This window comes from Apus apus, chromosome 4 (assembly GCF_020740795.1).
Source record: "Apus apus isolate bApuApu2 chromosome 4, bApuApu2.pri.cur, whole genome shotgun sequence".
Classification (NCBI taxonomy): domain Eukaryota; kingdom Metazoa; phylum Chordata; class Aves; order Apodiformes; family Apodidae; genus Apus; species Apus apus.
This window is the reverse complement of record NC_067285.1, coordinates 66,411,585-66,431,023: the sequence shown is the minus strand read 5'-3', so window position 1 is coordinate 66,431,023 and position 19,439 is coordinate 66,411,585. Positions and strand designations below refer to the sequence as shown.

General features: G+C 38.2%; 1 protein-coding gene across 10 annotated transcripts in view; it reads left to right on the top strand.

The window, feature by feature from the left end:
* Positions 1 to 18,700, top strand: part of PDLIM5 (PDZ and LIM domain 5) — a 128,395-nt gene extending 109,695 nt beyond the window's left edge. For all 10 annotated transcript variants that reach the window (XM_051617129.1, XM_051617128.1, XM_051617127.1 and 7 more), the window contains 5 exons: positions 3,633 to 3,807; positions 9,447 to 9,627; positions 10,817 to 10,937; positions 14,837 to 14,952; positions 15,593 to 18,700. In XM_051617129.1, the coding sequence (XP_051473089.1) occupies positions 3,633 to 3,807; positions 9,447 to 9,627; positions 10,817 to 10,937; positions 14,837 to 14,952; positions 15,593 to 15,682 (683 nt within the window). In that variant the 3' untranslated portion in view covers positions 15,683 to 18,700. The remainder of the gene's footprint in view (positions 1 to 3,632; positions 3,808 to 9,446; positions 9,628 to 10,816; positions 10,938 to 14,836; positions 14,953 to 15,592) is intronic.
* Positions 18,701 to 19,439: the final 739 nt, after the last annotated feature.

Here is a 19,439-nt window from a genome sequence, read left to right as displayed (position 1 = left end):
TCTCCTACAATAGGTGGAATATTGTTGGAAGAAAATACTGAGAATTCATCTAAATTTTAAGCAGGGAACTAATAGTGGTGGGTTTGTTTATTTGTTGGTTGTGGTTTTTTAAATTAAAAAACCGACAAAACAAACAAAGAAAAAAAAACAACAAAAAAATCACCAACAAAAAAACCCAACACTCAACAGGTTGCAGTGAGAGTCATGAATGTTTGCTAAAATTACTGGAGTATTAAAGGCATGTTTCTGGCCTATGGAAAGACATAAGTGGGAAATAAAAGCTGTCTCAGGGTGGTATTCAGATGGGAATGAGGAAGATGAAAGACTGAGGCAAATCAAGCAGTGAGAAAGGGAGCATGATCTATGGTGAAAAAAAATCTATTAGAAAAACTGTAGAAGGTTTACAAAGAACAAGTAAAATCAATGTGGTGAAATAGCTACTACTGTACTTTACTGGTATATTTTCTTTATTAAGAATATGAAACTAAAGGCAATTGAAGCAGACTGATTCCTTTTATTTAGGATGAACAATTTGAACTGAACGAATCTTGAGTGCACTTTGGAACAGGAATAAAGGGGAATAAAGCTGTGCAAGACCAGTGAGGTCTTATTGTGAATACCAGCACAGAGAAAAACACCCTGTAAGAGAATGCTGTGGGGACAAATTATGAGCAGGGGCAAGGAGCTTCCTGGCTTTACACTGGCCTCAAGAGACAGAAGAATTCTAATAAAACACTTTAAGATCTTACTTTTCAATGATTTTTGAGTGGAAGACAACCTTTTCTGTCTTAGTTCTCAGCTGCTGGTGGCGTCTGTGGTCATCAATTAGGTATTGTTCCCATCAGAGTAGACCAAATAGCAAATAAATTTACAAATGACAGGCAAAAGGCCTTGAAGAACTTAATTTTCATCCAGTATCTGAAAACATTCCAGCAAATAAAGAAGTATCTGAAGGCTTAGGGCTTTTTTTTTTTTTGTATTAATATTCCCCTTATGCCATTTGCACTGTGGCTGTAATCCCATGGGAGTCCTGCGTCTGCTGGAGGTCTGGGCATTGAACTTAAGTTCACCAATTTCAGTGGAAGTGGAATGGGACCATTCACCGGGCCTCAACACTAAATGCCCAGCTTGTTTTTGCTTAGGCTACACCTCTTGCTTAACACAGTACTAATTTGTGTGGTTTATAGTATGGTGTGCATAAAAGAGAATTTTCTTTTTTACAGGGGGTCATTAAATAGACCAAAATTATTTTTGAGACACATGGACTATTTCCTCTCCTTTTTTAGTGCTTTGAATAATTCAGAAATGAATGATTTGTCTAACAACTCTGAGAGAAAGTTTATGCTCCTGGTCAGTAGTCACTTTAAAGCTGGGTAGTGTTCAGAAAAGCATCATTCATAAAAACAGCATAATGAAAGCTATAATGAGACCAGAGAAATGGGAGTAATTGTGGTGTTGGTACTTTTTTCCCCCCTTTAAGTAAGCATAAGGACTTTTTTTTTTTTTAAACTGCACATTACAAAGAAGAGCTAGCTGATGTGTCTGAATGGGCTTTGGGATTCAGCAGATAACTCAAATAGAAATCAGCAATATATACTAGAAGCTGCACTGTGATTTGATTTATGGCAAGAGCAATCTTAAACATGTTTCGTTTTAGTGCATTGTTTTTTTGGTCATGAAATGGGACCTGAAAATTAGAAGGCCATGTGTCATGACAGAGGAGGAAAGTGCTATTAATCAAGACCGAAGACTACTTTTGTTTGTGTGTTCAAAGCCTTTCTACCACCTTTTCCATTTGTATCTGTTCCTGTGTTTTCAGTTTAGCAGGCATTTATAATCTAAAACGAGCTACAGTAGCAGAGTGACTTGTTCAAAATCGAGTGCTTTTATTCCTAAATACTTTCTACTCAGAATAATTAATGTTTCTTGAATTAAAATGGTATTTCTTCAAAATATTGCAAGTTAATTAATGATATATTAAATATAATCAATAGTCTCATATTGAAAACAAAACCCCAAATGAACAAAAAGCCAAATCAACAACAGAAACACAATAAGAAGCTCTGATGTTAAAAGGATTTATCTTCCAGCTGTGTTGCCTCAACCTATAAATACACATAAGCTTGGGAGGTTTTGTTAACTAAAATTCACTATATTCTTTTGATTACATTCTGTAGTGTGTGTCTATCTTACTTCTGTAAATAACAAGGGATTGACATTTCTGTTAAACTTCCTGTGTATTCACTGTCGCTTGGTTTATCTTCTCTGTGTATTAGTATGCTATTTCCATTGAGCAGGGAATGCAGTGTTTTACCTGAAAGGTATTTGCAGCTTTTTTTGTAGGGCAGAGGCTGACCAGCATTACGTTAAGGGAGATAATGAAAAATAATTTTTAATCTTTTCCTTGGAAAATGATATGAAAGATGGGCGAGGAAGGCAAATGTTAACACAAATGTTAACAGCTCCACAAACTAGTATTTTTACAAAGCTACATACTAATGCCCTCACTTTGTGTTGGAGAGCTGCATTATAGTAACAGAAACATCATCCTGCACTACTGGACATCTCTGACATTGGTTAGTTTTTTTCTCTTTGAGCTTCCACTTGGATCTTAATTTCACTTTTTGATTTACAAGATTTAGTATGACTGTACTACAGCCAGGACACTGAGTAAACACTCATGGTTTCTCTTGCCTGTGGTTGCAAACAAAAGGCTGTGGAAATGAAGGATTTTTCAGTATACTTGAAAAACAAAAAGAATTCTCCACTTGACAGGAATAACTGCTCCCATAAACTCATGTTGCTGTAGCTTGTGTGTTACCAAGGTACATATGTGAATAGAGGAGAAGGAAAAGCAGAGGACTATTTGTTTCTTCATTACCCTTGGCAACAGTATCATCTGTGCCTTTCATGTTTGTAAATGCATTTTGCATACTCTGTAAAAGCTTATATCTATACTACAACTCTAAAAACCTGAGCACAAATGGGACTGTTTGCATGTATACATTTCTGAAAGTGTCAGGTTTTTATTTTGGTGTTGGAACTTTAAAAAGGGGGTGTGAATGTGGCTTTTGGAGTGCCTCAGATTGGCATTATGTAGTGATCTAGACTAGTGTTTAAATTTGAGTTAGAAATATATTTTCTTTATACAGTCCTGTATTTTAAGTTCCTGCACATGTTTTATTGAATGCATACTCTTGTTTAATCTGTTAGTAATGATGTATGATCCGTTGCACTCGCTGTAAAATGTTTTGAGTAGGTATGTCGTATACTTCTGTCTCTGTTCATACACTGATATTCTTGGCTTCAGCTTTTGTATCTAAAGCAAAATAATGCCTTCAAAGGTTGCATATTCTTTTGCCTAACTTCTTTAGTATGTTGAAATTTGTCCACTATTCCCACAGGGTAGCCAAAACCATTCTGTGTTATTTAACAGGCATTTCATAAAGTACATAGGACTTACTTGGTGGAGGACAAGGGGAAAATAAATGCTCTTTAATTTGTTCCTCTAAGTAGGCAGGTATGCACTGGACAGAGATGTTAGGCAAATGTTGTTGTTACTTCTATTTCAAAATTATTTACTTGGTACTGAAAGGATGGTTTTCTAAATGCTTTTGCCACTCTTTCTTCAGCTCCTGCCAGTGGATGGACATCAAACAGTATTAAATCAACTGGAACAAGTGGCCCAAGTGAAAAATTTGCTACAACATCTCAACTAAATGAGCAAGACACGTTGGTTCAGAGGGCAGAGCATATTCCTGCGGGAAAGCGAACTCCCATGTGTGCGCATTGTAATCAAGTCATAAGGTTTGTATCTATACATCTTTCAGGCTCTCTTGACAGCAGGACTTTGTTTTGCTTTTGTGGTTTTTGACTCCTTAGTCACAAGTGTTTTAAGGCTCCATTTCAATAATGCAAAACACTGTTTTCATGCTTGGTTTATCTAACAAAATTGAGAATGGGAGTAACAATGGAGGAAGACATTGTGAACTGGTAACAGTCACAGCCTTACAAGCTGCTTTACAGAGAACCAGAAAGCTGGGTGGAGTAAAGCACAAGTAAAACCAAAGAAAAGTAAGCAGGTTTGTTTTTACTTATACACCCTTTCCAATAAAATTGAGATTAGCAAACTGTAAACCAATGGCCGAGTATAGTTGTATAAAGACTAACTTGTCACAAATGTTGATATAAACAAGAATTTCTAATTGAGAAGAAGAAAAATAGTAGGCTACATCCATACAAGAAAAGCAAGGAATAGAGGCATAACAATTTCTAGGACTGGATTAATAGTAATTTCCTGAAAAACTAGATGTCAAGCGTTTTGGTGAGTTCTCTGGCCTTTAGGTATTATGGTAGTGTGGGAAACAGCCCATTTTTTTTCCCCATATAAGACTAAACAAAATGCCTTTTAAGTCAGCAAAAGTCAGCTCGTGACAGGTAGCTACTGTCCTTGAATTGTATGACACAGGTATAACAGGTTATGCAACACAAAAACAAGTTTGCCAAATGAGATTAGGTTAAACAAATTCTGTTGAGTTCTTAAGATACCCTATCATTAGGCAGAATTTAATATGGAGGAAGAATTGCATCTGGGTTGCATTGTTCAGTTAGCAGCTTCTGATGGTTCGTCATGAATGTCTCATCCAGGGAACTTGAATCACTTTTCATGGCGATATGCAGATAATCCTGATTTTCATCTACCTTGCATTTTATTTCTTCCCTAAAAGAGAGATTTCTTGGGATTATTGGAAGAAGTGTATTTTTAAAAAAATGTTTTCTTGCTTGTTTGGTTGTCTATGTTGTTGAATTACAAGGGCAAAGCAATGCACTGTAATATGTCTTTTTTATTCATCTATACCCCATGTTTTCAATCAACAATGCTTCACCATGGTTAAAGAAAGAGACTTGTTTGATTAGAAAAGTGAGTTCTGAAAAATGAGGAGGAGCTCTATGAGCTGTTTAATTCAGGATAATAGAAAATCGGGCTTTCTGCTTTAGCATTTTACAGCCTTTGAGCTTTGGCTTGGATTATACATCAGAAGATGCAACTAATTTGAGTCACTTGATCTCTAGGGATGAATTAAGTCCAGCTTGCTTACTTCCATTAGATTACCTTTCTCATAGTTCACTACCAATTCAGTTAACATCTGGTTAACTGTAGAGAACTTTTTCTAACTGATTTGTGATGTTCTGGTGAAGTTGTTCCCACTTCCATTGTACAAGTCAAGTAATAAAAACTTATCTGAATCCCCTTAAAGCAATAGAAAAAAATCTTAAACAGATTCTCAACACAGGTACATCTGTTCTAAAACAGAACATTTTGCTTCATGGCAAAATGGAGGATCAGTATCAAGAAGGTCTACACACTTTTAGAATCAGAGTCATCAGATTGATTGAACAGTCTGTCCCATATAATCACCATGTCTGATTACTATTCTGTTTGTTGTGTTTTTTTTTGTTCCCTGGGCAGTGGAGAACTTTCAGTTTGTGCCTGGTAAATAATATGTAAGCAGCCATGCACCTTACTTTTTACTTTTTATTACCTTCATTTTAGTTTAAAAATTGATATAAACAGAGCAAATCCACTATATGCTGCACCTTTTCTGCAAGAAACTTGAGTTCATTTTAAGGCACCTGTGTTTAACAGGGTTCACTGATGCTGTGTGCATAGAGTCTCACAGCACAGTCTGTAGATCATTCCTGAGCAGCCTACCTCTCTTATCGGCCCTTAAATCACTTACTGCTGCTTCTCACTTTGATCACCATTAAAAGGAGATGAGCTCTACCCTGGAGGTAGGGGACTGTGTTGGTCCATGGAGCAACCTTTGCTCCTTATTGGCTGCCTGAGAAGCTGTGGGGAGCCCTACTTGACAGTACTTGGGTCATTATCACCTACTGTAAGTGACACTTCTTCATTAATAGTAACTGATACCCATTTCTAACTTCTTTGTATTTGTTAGTGGTATTTAAATCCTTATATTTATTCATATGTTAAATGTCACTGCAGTTATTGAAAAGAAGCATTGTTTCATTTGGAGATGAGTTAATATGTGTTTATCAATGCCAAATATGCCTCCTGTTCACAGCATACAGTGGATTTGAAGGGTTGCAATGACATTTTGAATTCAAGTTTTAGCATAATTACAGTTCATGCCTTCAGTGGTAGCATTACCTATGAAAAGCTAGGAGGAGGATCAAGTCACATTGCATTGTACATATGTTTTTAAGCCAAAATGTGTTGTGGAGTTGGTCACTTTATACTCAGGTGTAGAATAACCATGGCTGGTTGAGGCAAAACCATTGCTTAGAGACATAACTTTTTTAATATATCTTTAATTATTCATACCGGGATCATCTGAAGATGCCAATTTTTCCAAAGCTTCATTAAGTAAGTGTTTCTTTCCATGTCCAAAATAATCAAAGTTGGAGGCAAATTGTATCTCCCATGATCTCTTTGCTGTGATGATCTGACAAACTTCGGACATTTTCTGATGAAGATTTCTGGTTCCTGGATAATCTCACTGGGTGTCGCACTGCAGAGCTGGCTCTCCCTTTGAAGTCCACATGTGTTTTTCCTGTATTTCCATTCAGAATGTACTCTTTGGTGTGTCTGTTTGTGAAGGATTATTTGATTTTGTCACCTCTTCATACAGCTAAATTATTTTAATGGCACAAGGGAGAAAGTAGAAATGGTGCTTCCCTTCAGCACCTTCTATATAGTAATTATATGTTGTGGCATTTTAAAGTGAGGAATAAAAGGAACTTCCCAGAGCGTAGACTGCTGTATGGTTGACTGTAAAGTGATTAGCCTACTTAGAGCATGTGGAAGTCCTTTTGATCTTTCTACCACCAAATTTCAGTTCTGGCTTGCTACCATAATAAAAGCCACATGAGGAGCTAGATTCCTGACATACTAAGTAATCGTGACTATACTAATGAAAATAAATTTAGCCACAAGTGTAAATATGGTGAAATTATGCTTGTATTCCCTGTACGTTATTTGCTGCTTCTAATTTGCCCCTGTTTTGGTGACTACCAAATTTATGTACCTGGTGATCCCTTGGGATGTAAGATCCTGTAAATACTGTTGCAAATACACCAGAATATCTCTCAAAAAATTAAAGGAATAATTATGACTATTTGCTTCCATCCATGAGTTTGGTTCATGTGGTCTAGATGGTGATGCCTAGGGTAGAGGCTCATTCATAGCCAACTGTTGCCAGTCAGATAGTCCTATGTCTTTGGATGGAAGGCACATGGTTTTTTAGCACCACCTTAAAAAATATGTTCTACTAGACAGCGGCATGTGGGATTTTTAAATTGGTTTTTTGTTTGTTTTTAAATGGGGAAGGAAGGATGAAGCCACCTGCAGCCATCTTTCAAACATTTCATGCCCTACCTACTTCCCATCATGTTGCCTGAGTTGTGGGCATGTGCCCCCCTTATTCAAATTGGGCCTTAAACTCCTTCTCAAATTAATACACCAAATAAATACCTTTCATTACTGGAAGCTATCGCTTCCATCACAAAAATATGCAGAGACCAGGAACACCTCCAAGTTCTGAATATCATGTTTTAGTGTATTTTACATGGCAGGTGTTTATTTTTTTTTTCTTCTTTCTTTCACATGCTTTGGGGCAGCTTTTAAGTCACTGGCATCATTAAGCCCCAGCGTCAGCTTGACATGTTTAAACTACAGCCTGATTAAAAGTAAAATTGTATTTAGAAAGTGTTCTTCTGGACACATGTGCACAGGGAGCCAGTCTGCTAATGGAACACCTCAGAGACATTGTGCAGGGCACAGCCACAGCTGTCTGGGGACTTTGGGAGAGAAACTTCTTAGATGCACTCTCGGGCTGTTCCCCATCCATCTGGGTTCCTGTGCACTGTCCTAGTGGTTAAAGACAATATGTCAGAGCTGTAAACTCTGGAGAGCTAAATGCAGCAGATGTTGTAAAAATTCCTTCCTCTCCCGTTGCTAGTGTACTTGCTTTCCACTGCAGAGCTAACTGAGCCTATCGTTTCAGTGCAGATGGCCAGAAACTTGATCCTACCTGGAGCCAGGAGAGTCTCTTCGGTGTCAGTCCAGTGTTAATGAATCTGTTAAATTAGCCTGTGCTGACACGGCACACTGAGAGCACTTTGTTGTACATAAGGGCTTGTATTGTTTGATCAGTACATAACTGAAAGGGCATTGATGTAAAAAGGTACTTGTAGGGTGGCAGGAGGGTATCGGGTTAGGTCAGTGTTTGCACTGCTCAGGCATCCACTGGGAGCAGGAGCCAGAGAGCTGTGCTCAACCCCAGCTCCCTCCTTAAAGGGCTACAAGCTGCACTCCAGGAGCCCTTTTTCACTGCTTTCTTTCTAGTACTCAGAAGTGAATAGAAGAAACTGTCTCAGATTAAATAAGTTTGTCATCTCAGGAGGTGTGTACATTGCCCTGGAAACAAATTTTAAGGGTGTTGTTTTTTTTTTTCTCCTGTTTTCTTGTTTATATGAGAGTCTTACACAAAAATGTTCTTGTAGCTTATTCGATTTAAAAAAAATATGTTTTGCAGTGAATTACTGGATCAGATGTAGTGATGCATTACTGGAAGAATGGCATCTCTAGTAGTCTTGCAATAACAGAAAAGCTGGTGAGGGAGATGTACTTGAACCTCAAAGTTCTCCTGAAACCTGAATTCTGGGAGGTTGAGTGTTGGTGGGACCTTGGAGGCACCTGATTAAAATAACTATGTTCATCAAAGCAAGCATGCTGAATATGTTTTCAAATGAATATAGATACAATGGTACATGCCTGAGATTTGTGAGTTACAAGCTGAGAATTTATTGTTGACTGAAAAATGGAGAGGTATTTGGAGAAAATGGTCCTATTTTAAGTAACTTCTGAAGGAAAGAAAAAAAAAAAAAAGAAGAAAAAGAAGAAAGGACACCCCTACCCCCAAATCTTTGGTTTGTCCTGTAGCAAACTTGTTGGATAAGGACAGCTATTGCATTATTTTCTCACAATAAACTAATGTTTTTGGCTCTTAGTGGAGTCAAGTCTACCTGAACATTTCTGGCCTCGATGCAAATGCGTGCTGAAAGGGAGTTTTGTAATAGATGGAAATAATTTGGAACATAGGGAACATCCTTCTTCTCTTGCCTAGCTGCCACTTCAGCACTGTATTTAATGTAGTTCTAAAATAAGATTTCTGAAATGCAGTGAAGTGAAGAGAATTCATATTTGTTGTGGTCAGGTGTTTCTGGGAGATAGTTCAATAAGAATATATGTAGTCAACACTTGACACTTTCTTGGAGCCTCTGGGAGGAGGCAGGGTTGGAACAGTATGTGTATGTGAACAGTGTAATAATGGCACAGAGGTATTTCAGGTTGAGCCTATTAACAGCTTTTGCAAGAGCCAATACAGGAGCATTTTCTGATCAAATCTTTTCTTTCTAATCAGAGGACCCTTCTTGGTAGCTTTGGGAAAGTCGTGGCATCCAGAGGAGTTTAATTGTGCTCATTGCAAAGCCTCCATGGCTTATATTGGATTTGTGGAAGAGAAAGGGGCCCTGTACTGTGAGGTCTGTTATGAGAAGTTCTTTGCCCCTGAGTGTTCCAAGTGCCAGAGGAAAATCCTTGGGGTAAGTGACCAGCAAATGGCCTATTTTTCAGTGGGAACAATAACCACAGTGATAAGTGGTTCTCTGTAATGAAATTCCCTTTTATATGGCTCAGTTTACATTCTTACAAACATTCTCTGACGTAACCTATGTTAGGTTAGACATCGTGATGAAATTTTTCACCATGAGGATAGTAAGGCACTGGAATAGGTTGACCAGGGAGGCTGTGGAAGCCCTGTCCCTGGAGGTGTTTAAGGCCAGGTTGGATGAGGCCTTCTGCAACCTGGTCTAGTGTGAGGTGTCCCTGCTCATAGCAGGGAGGTTGAAACCTGGTGATTTTAAAGGTCTTTTCCAACCTTAACCATTCTATGATTCTATGCATATTGAGCCTTTTCAGTCCCTTCCAGAAAAGGTGCTATATCCTTGCCTCTTCAAACTTCAGCTGCTGTTGTCATGAAACTGTTAGTAGATGTTGGGATCACTACATTTTCTTGGGCTAAATGCTCTTAACTGACCGTGTTTTACAGGATTGGAGGGGTTTGGGGGAGAAAAAGAAATAAATCTCCTTAACTAAGCTGGGTGCTGGGAACCACGTTGGTTGGTTGGCTGTGTGTGAAGTACTGAAATATTCCCAATGGTAATGTAGATAGAAAAACGCATTATCCTACTCGGCCACTAATATTGCTAATTTGAGCCCGCCAGCTTTATTGCAGACAGCAATATGTCTGGACTCTTGTGTAACTGGGGTCATGTAGGGCTCTGGCAGCATGATTCTCAAGTCATATTTGGCACTATAGCATCTTCCAAAACAACACAAAGCAGTCATAATTTTCTGTGTGATGTTTTTTGATTAACTATTCAGAGACTTGAGGAGATATCAGAGATGCTGCTTTTCTTATTTCAGGGGACTGTTATAGGTGAGATCCTAACTAAAATGGAAAAGATGAACAAATGAGTTGTTAAATCTGTCCAGCTCTTATTTTGAATCTTCCAAAATATGAAATGTTGCTCATGACAAATTAGGAGATGTACTGTAAATAAAGCACCTTGTTAAGTTTAACATCACAGAGATTGCGCTCGCAACCCATTTTCCAAGTGGCAGTAAGAAACAAATTATTCTTGAAACAAATCAAGTGTGGAGGCACGGTCACCACAATCTAGTCATCACATCAAAATAATGTGCTAATAACACTTTTTCTAATCCCCACAGGAAGTAATAAATGCTTTGAAACAAACTTGGCATGTTTCCTGCTTTGTGTGTGTGGCCTGTCATAACCCCATCCGCAATAATGTCTTCCACTTAGAAGACGGCGATCCCTACTGTGAGACGGGTAAGAAGTAACACCACCAAAGTTTACTGCAGCTGTGCAGGGAATTACAGTTTAATAAGGTTGGAAAAAATAATAATTCCTCTTTCTCAAGCTTAACTTCAGAATAAGTGTCCCAGCAAATTCATGTTACTTTGTTATGTTGATTCAGAGCAGCAACAAATGCTGTAGAAACACTGAGTTTGCAGAAGTTGGTGAGAGTTTCTTCAGCTACAGCAGGAGCAGGCTTCTTGTAACTCTTTTTACTTCTTGTTCCTGTTAGCCCTCAACTGCAGATATCAGCAATACAGCAAAGTGTTAATTTTCGGGGTGACTTTCTGGTTGAGTTTAAATTAAACTGGAGTTTATGTAAGTTTCTTATTTACTAAACAAGCAAATGCCAGTGGGGAACTGTGTTTTAATCTGAGTAGCCTTATTCACAGCCAGGAGGGACTTCCAAGAGTAAGCAGTCTGCCCAGGAAGTTTTTTTGCAGGATCAAGGATAACATCTGTTGAACATAAGTTTGGGATTAAAAAAAAAAAAAGGCTGTCAAGGGAAAAATACAACAATACAATGTAGCACTTGGGAGTCTGATGAGCAATATAATATGAACAGTGCAGCTTACGAGTTCAGAGGCATTCTGGTCTGATTTTAGCATTTCCAGCTAATAGGTTTTTTTTTATTATTATTAATATAGGAACAGTTTTTATTTACATAGGTTTCCTAGTTTCCTTTAAATGTTCCATGTACCCTTCTTGGCTAGGAAAGAAATCGATAGTATTCGTAAAACAATTCCCACAAAATGAAGAAGGAAAAAAAAAGTATCAAAATAGTTTATTTTCACACTGCATGCTGTTTACATTGATGTTAGAACCATCAGTCTGACCTTTTCTGTGTTTTTCCTTCTACTGTAAGGAGCATTATCGTTTAACTAGAGGTGGAAGTGGATTGATCAGAAAGAGATTTAGCAGGAAATCCAAGGGACCTGTTTTGAGCTATGATTTCCTTCTGGGTTGGTCCCACAGTTGTTCATAGCAGGTACCATGCAGAGGGCTAGATACTGAAAGGTTGAGGAAAGCAGGAAAAATTTATCCAAAATTTCTCTATTAGAGTGGCTTTAATGAGTTGTTGGCAGATATGAAAGGACACAATAGGATATTGCTAACTCAGTGACACAAGTAGAGTGTAACATGTTGCTCCTATTGAATTTGTGGAGCAACACAGGAAATGGATATATGGGCAGCATCCTCCAGTGTGACAGCATGGTGAAATTTCATCCTGAAGCAATATGAAGCACCTAATTTTGGACCCATTTGATGATTCAAAAATAGTACTGGAGGAATCGATAACTCCCCTTTGGGTAGAAAGCTCGTGACTGAGTTTGTTCTGCTAATAGTGAATTCTTGTTCCTGCCACCAAATGATCTGTGTGTTGTATGATGTATTGACTTGTAGTACTGTTACGACTCCTGTGCCCAGTTGTACACTTTCTATACTATGAGCAGGAAACACTGGGATAAAATGTCAAGAATACTAAACTTCTCTCAAAAGTTTTTTTCTGAGATAGTTACTAGCAAAAGTTAATATAGACACATTCTGTGAGGTGTTACTGGCAGTAATACATTGTAATGGCCCTGACTCTCCAACTAGATGTTGAGACATTCGTTCTTCAAAGACTTACAGTCCAGCTGGAGTTAAAAGTCTATGACTAATTTTAAATAAATAAGGAGTAAATGTCATTACCAACTTTCTTTTTTCATAGTGCAAAGGAGGGTTCTAATTTTAAATCTGTATTAGAAATTATATCAGTTTCAGCTATTAGTATTAAGGGGGTTTAATCTGCAAAATGTTCTGCTTTCGGATGTTGATGCTAAAATTAAATTAAAAGTGCAGATATCTACAACTTTGCACTTTTTTTAATCACAGAGTTAGTAACCTAGTTTTGAAAATACTGTATGCAGGAAGCATGAATATGTGACTTTATGAGATGTGTGCCTTGGAAGGCTTCTGTGATATTGCAGTTCAAGCATGCAAAAGCAAAAGCAAGCTGATGCCCTTCATCCTTTCTTATCTATTGCCTTTTCTTCAGAAAACTATGGGCCAACTTACAAAAGGCTTTACTTTCTGCCACCAGGAAAATATCTGTAAAAGATTCTGTATGAACACAAATGCAAAGACCTGAAACAGTATGGTCACAAGACCATGTCCCCCACGGCTTTTGGACAGAGTGTTTCTACCATTTGACATTTTTCTTGTCTTTCTTGTGCTTCAATACTTGTAAATTCATCTGAGTAGCATGGATTAATGAAGATGATCAGTGAAGCTGTTTACTGCCACTGGCAGCCATCAATGCCTTTGCTTGTTGAGAGCACTTGTGTTCCCCATCCTTCTAAAATGTCTCGGGTGATGATGCTTTTTGAGGTGATGATACAAATCGCTGTCTTAGTAAAACGAAACAGGACCTTTCTCTTGGGATTAACACATGGGCTAAGCCTATATTGGCTCTGCTTGTCAGTCTTTATAAGGCTCCTTGAAAACAACCCCTGACATCTAATTTCCTTCTCAGAGCCGGAGTGTTAAAATGAAGGATGGAGTCCAAAGCTTCATTATAGCTGTCTTTTTGTCTGTAGTTTATCTTACAAAGATATAACAGTGTTGCATGACATTATGTCTTTGGCATGGTAGTGCACTGATCCCAAATTCTGTGATGTTATAGTACTAATTCTGTTGTCTTCCAAGCAAGAAAAATTTGTCCCCTTCTTAGAAGAAAGTGTCTGAGAGTTGAAATAAGTGGAAAAGACCAGAAAATGTGGGGTAAGATTTAGGTCTGCCCAAGTGGGAAGCAGAGGGTTGTGGTGACTTGTAGCCCCTGAGATGGCTCTACACACAGAGACCTGAGTTTCACACACCAAGACTGTGGGTGAAATGTACTTTCTACATGTATTTTATTATGCCAGTCTGCTCTGCTCTCTCTTTCTCAAGCTCTCCAGTCAGTGGGGACTATGTGCGGTTCAGTGCCCTTGATTTTGGCCCCTGGTGTCTGAGACTGCTTGAGGAGCTTTTCTCTGCTGACTCCAGGGGAGCCTCCAGAGGCACAAAGACAATGCAGTGCCTAAAAATGAATGGTGCAAATCCCATTCAGTGATTTCAGTCACCATCCTGACCCTAGTGACACATTTTTTTAAATGTAGGAAATATATAGTCTCAAGCCTCTGGTTTGTTTTCACGGTTAAGGTTGTTGGCTTGTTTTTTTGTGTGTGGTCTGCAGGGTTTTTTTGGTGTGGGTTTTTTTTTTCTTGGTTTGGGGGTTCTGTTTGCTTGGGTTTTGTTTGGTGGGGGTTTTTTTGTTTTTTTGTTTTTGTTTTTTTAAAGCCATGTACTAAAATTCAGTGACTAGAAAACTATTCTGACTTGATCACAATTGCTAGACTGTTTAGGACAGAAGCCTAATAACTGCATGATTTTGTGCAGCGAAGTCTGGGGCAAATATTGTGCCAGAATGTAGGCAGGGGATCATTACTCGCTGAGGTGGTCTGTCATGTGAACAGCCAGGGTATGCTTTCAAGGCAGAGCCAGAGAGAAGGTAAGGAGCATGTAGAGCGTAGAGCTGGTGCGGGTGCTCTGCAAGGAGTGCATTTCCCCCCCGAGACTGCTATTGATCTCAAGGAAATGAAACACTGTTAGGATGGAAACATCATTCACTTGACAGGAAAAGGAAGGGGATGAGAACTGAGTGAGTGAGGAAAGGAGGAGGACATTCTTGTCTTTCAATCTAGGAGCTCTTTATTCAGCAGAGCTAGTATTATAAATCACAACAAGTGCAAACCCACTGCCACTGAAAGAAAAGCACAAAGGTTGCAAAGGATCAGTCTTGCTTTTCTGCATATGCTTCATCGTTAAAATCTCTTTCTATTTGTTTGCAGATTACTATGCCCTCTTTGGTACTATGTGCCATGGCTGTGAATTCCCCATTGAAGCCGGAGACAGGTTTCTTGAAGCCTTGGGCCACACTTGGCATGACACTTGCTTTGTATGCTCAGTAAGTAAAGCTAGTCTACATTCTAACAAACCTGTAGCAGCAGTGCTTGTGCTAACCTAACTGGTGTGGGAGTTAACAGCTATAACCTCTTTGAATCCTCTGAGCCCAAACAAAAAGCATTTTCCCAGTTATTTGGAAGGTGTGTTGCTATTGTGAGCCTTTGGCACTGGTCCAGAGGAGTTGGTCTGGATTGCAGAAATGTGATCCAGCATTTAACCCTTGACATTTACTTCCCTGGAGCAAGTGTTGAAGGCCATACAGGAAGGGGCTGCATCTCTAAAGTAGAGAGAATGCTTTTGACGTAGGCAATGTAGCTGGAAGTATCACCTGCTAATACTTTATAACAAAACAAAACAAAAAAAAAAAGCCCCAATCCTAATGATTAGTTGTTGTTTGTTTGTTTGTTTGTTTTTATAAATGCTGAACCTAACTCTGCTCCCAGTTAAGAACCTGTTGACTTAAAGTTGTGCTTACATCAGTCATTAGTATTACATCAAAAAGAGTATCCCTAAAAAAATGTAAGCTTTCTTATTCTTTGAATATATTTGTGCATAGAATAAAGACATGATTTGGTGTTCTGAATAATGTGTGGTGTGGTACATCTGAATTGGGTGATTTTTTCTTTCTTACCCCTTTTCAGATATGTAGTGACAGTTTGGAGGGTCAGACTTTCTTCTCCAAGAAGGACAAGCCACTGTGCAAGAAACATGCTCACTCTATCAACATCTGATGCTTCGAGCCCATCTTGTGTAACAAATGTACTGAGCATAAAGAAAGGTTAAAATGTCCATGTTCAATGATTGGTTAAAATTATTTATGTATTATTTTCTAGAATGGAAAAGAAATGTAGAAACTTGTGGAGGGGGTTGAACACTAATTTTTAGAGCATTATCAATTAGGGTTTTGCTTCAAAAAAGATAGGATTTGGAAATTGCACCCAGGCCAAACAATTAGAATGCCTTTACCTCTACATTTGGCACATTACTGTTTTGGTTTCATGAGTTTATGGCCACATTTATATCTGCTTCAGTATGAGAAGTGAAGCATCTATAAAAAATAGCAGATATTAGAAGTCTTGGTTTTGCTGCTATTCAACAAATAGGAGATTAGCTTCAGCGATCCAGATCACCTTATTGCGCTGATGTTTTTTGAAGTGTGTCTAGAAGTATTGCAGCTAAACTCCATTAAAAGGAACTCAAAGCAACGAGAAGATTACACAGAACATGTAGTTCAACAAATGATATTTTTATCTGACACTCATATACATGAGACCTCCTGGCACAATTATATTTACCTGTGCCTTTGCAGTTAAATCTCTGATGAGTCTGCAAAGGACAGAGATTTTTACAAAGCAGTAAAGTGGGGCAGTGGCTCTGCTGGTGAATAAGAATAGTTTAGCAGATGCCACTTAGAAGAAAACATAAATGGGATACTCTTCCTTAACTCAGGTACTACCAGAACACTAGCCAAAAAAACCTACTGGTGAAGGTGGGTTTGACAAGATGGAAGTGTCAGATCTTGAAAATAAGGGTTTGCAGTTCAGGTTTTAGATAGTTTCAAGTGCCTTGGAAAGGGGAAATTGCACTGAATGTGTAGGTAACAATGTTTCATATCTAGAATGTGAGACTCTTATTGAATGAGGGAAACTGCTGACATGCAACTGAGGACTTTTTTTTTTCCTCTGTATGTCCTTTACCATGTAGCTCATGAATATGTTTATTGATGGTGTGCCAGGTAGTGTACCAAACACTTTATTGCTCAGCTGTTGTGATTTTTTTATTAAGTTTTGATTTCTCTCTTTTCTTCCAGATGTAGGGAATGTATGGTAGAATGATATAATATTGAGTTAGACAGCTCAGTATCTCTCAGCTCTTGCAAGGGTGCAGAGAGAGGATGCTGTTGTTTACTCCAAGCCAGGAGACAAAGCCAGTTCTGTGGCTTGATATGAATTTTGCCTCCATACAGAGAGTCAGTACAAGACCTGTGCACCAGTCAAGTCCCACTTCAAATTAGGGCGTAACTGGTTCAGAGCAATTGTCAGCAGATTGGCAAGTGGTGGTGACCCTCTGCCACAGGTGAATTTTGCTCCAGAAGACTTGCACAACAGAGAAGAGGGCCCTCTCAAGGCCAGATCAGATTCCTGCAGGAAACTGAATTTACATGGTATTTAATTCAACTGCAGTGTCAGAGCTGAATTGTTAGTCTTTAGTGCTCTTTCAAGTAGACATTAAAAATAACCATTTACTGGTTTGGTTGTGGATTTGGTTTTTTAGTGATACAAAGGACAGGTTTATCCATAAAACCATGGGGCAAATCACACAAAAAAAATTGCCATGGTTCAGTAAAGCAATTGTAACAAGGAATGTCAACAAAAGAGGAAGAAAGAAAACCACAATTACTATACTGAAATATGAGAAGTTATTTGGCTTTCTTAATTCAGCAAGACAGATTCATGTTGTGAGGCTACTTCACTTTATTTCCTGAAGTTGTTTTTCTTTGATACTACCACGTCTTTTTTTAACTTCTGGTGGTACGGAAGAAATGGCATAAGGCTGTTAAAAATGTTTACACTCTTGTAGATGTACCCTTTTGTGAGTTTGGCTGAAAATCAGAAGGGTAGAAGCAGACTGGAAAAGATACAGCAATATATATGAACCAGGTTGCTTTTGAAATTAGGTGGAATGTGGAGAAATGAGACCTAGAGACTAGGTTTCAGTGGAGCTATGTTGCACATGAATGAGGAAAGAGGGTGGGAATGCACAGGATAAGGCATTCAGTAATTTTTGCAATTCAAACATTGCTGTTGTAAAGTAGAATAGGAACTTTCAGTTTATCATTGTCCTGAAAATTAAGTTGACTTTATTTTCTTTCATAATTTTAATTTGAATGGTATTTCTTAATCCATATACTCTAGGGTTTGAAATTTTGCAGTCGTTAATGAATTTGAGGACAAAAGCCTGAAAGGCTCCAGTAGTGCCGCTTCGTTTAGCTGCTTTGCCTTTTAATTTCTTCTTTTATCTGTTTAAAATTTAAAAGGAAGCATAGAGTCACTGATACATAAGGAATATTTAATGGCTCTACGGAATTATAGAAATCAACTATAAAAGGAACATAATTTTTATTGTTATTTTAATGTGAGATTTCAGTAGAGCACTTTATAATAATGCCATATATCTCACTGAATATTTATTATCTTTTTTTTGTTTAGGACTATTTCATACCGGTATATTTGTATTTTGTGTTATTTGTAAGCCTGGATATTTACCTCTAGAATCTTTTGATGTGCGAGCGTGTGTATGTGTGTGTTAAATATGTCTCTACATGCACACACATGTACATACTTTGAGAGACGTATATATGCATGTATACATACGTATATTTGGCTGCAGACTTGACAGCAACCGTCACCACAGTTACATCATCCTTTGGAGATTTTGAGAGATTTGGAACTGTTTTTCATACAACACATGTACAGTGTTCATGTCTTAAGGGAACGCTAGAAAGGCAGGAGAGACACGTCAGTAATTAAACTACTGTAGTTTTTTTGCATGCATTTTCATTCAGTAATTATTTTTCTTCCATAACTGCCTGCAGGAGAATTGGATTTAACTCTGTTTGAAGGTAAAAGGTCTTTATAAGCGAGTAATTGAATAACAATGACAGTTTCAGTATATTGTAACTAAATAATTCAGAATTATGTGTAAATATAAATGCTTAATATAACAATGCAATAAATTTAAAAGCAAAAGTTGAGTTGTCATTCAGTGTGTGTTGGTCTGTTGAGTATGTTTCTTGATAGAGCCGTTCGCATCATTGAACCATATCAGTTGCTTGCAAATGAGTAACAAGGGAAACTGTGTCAGTTCACAGGTTACTTGTTTGAATTTCCTGTTTTTTCATAGTTCTATGAGAAACGACCAGCTCTGAAGTCCTGGTAATTTCCTTGCTTGTGTTTAACAGTCTTTTGTCATCAAATTTTGGCTGTTCGCATTTGCAAATTTAATTATCATTAAAAACCAAAACAATCCCAACACAAAACCCTGAACTGTCTCTCTGTCCTCAGTTGTCCTGTGGTTGTCGGATATTTTCTTTTTCTGTATGATAGTCAGTAGAAGAAAGTCATTATTATACACATGAATAGATACCGTTCAGCTTGCTGCTTCTTCAGTTTTTGGGGGTAGACTGGAGGTTTGCTTTACAGAAAGGCACCTGTGGGTCCTGGTGGACACCAAGTCGACCATGAGCCAGCCAGTGATATCCCCACTGTGACAAGAAAGACCACCAGCTGCCTGTGGTACATTAGGTGGACCATTGCCAGCAGATTGAGGGAGGAAATCCTTCACCTTTTCTCAGCACTGGTGAGACACATCTGGAGTGCTGAGTCCAGTATAGGTCTCGTTCGTACAAGAGAGGTATGGATGTACTGGACTGAACAGTTCTGAATGTGATTAAGGACTTGGAGCATTCATCATACAAGGAGAGATTGA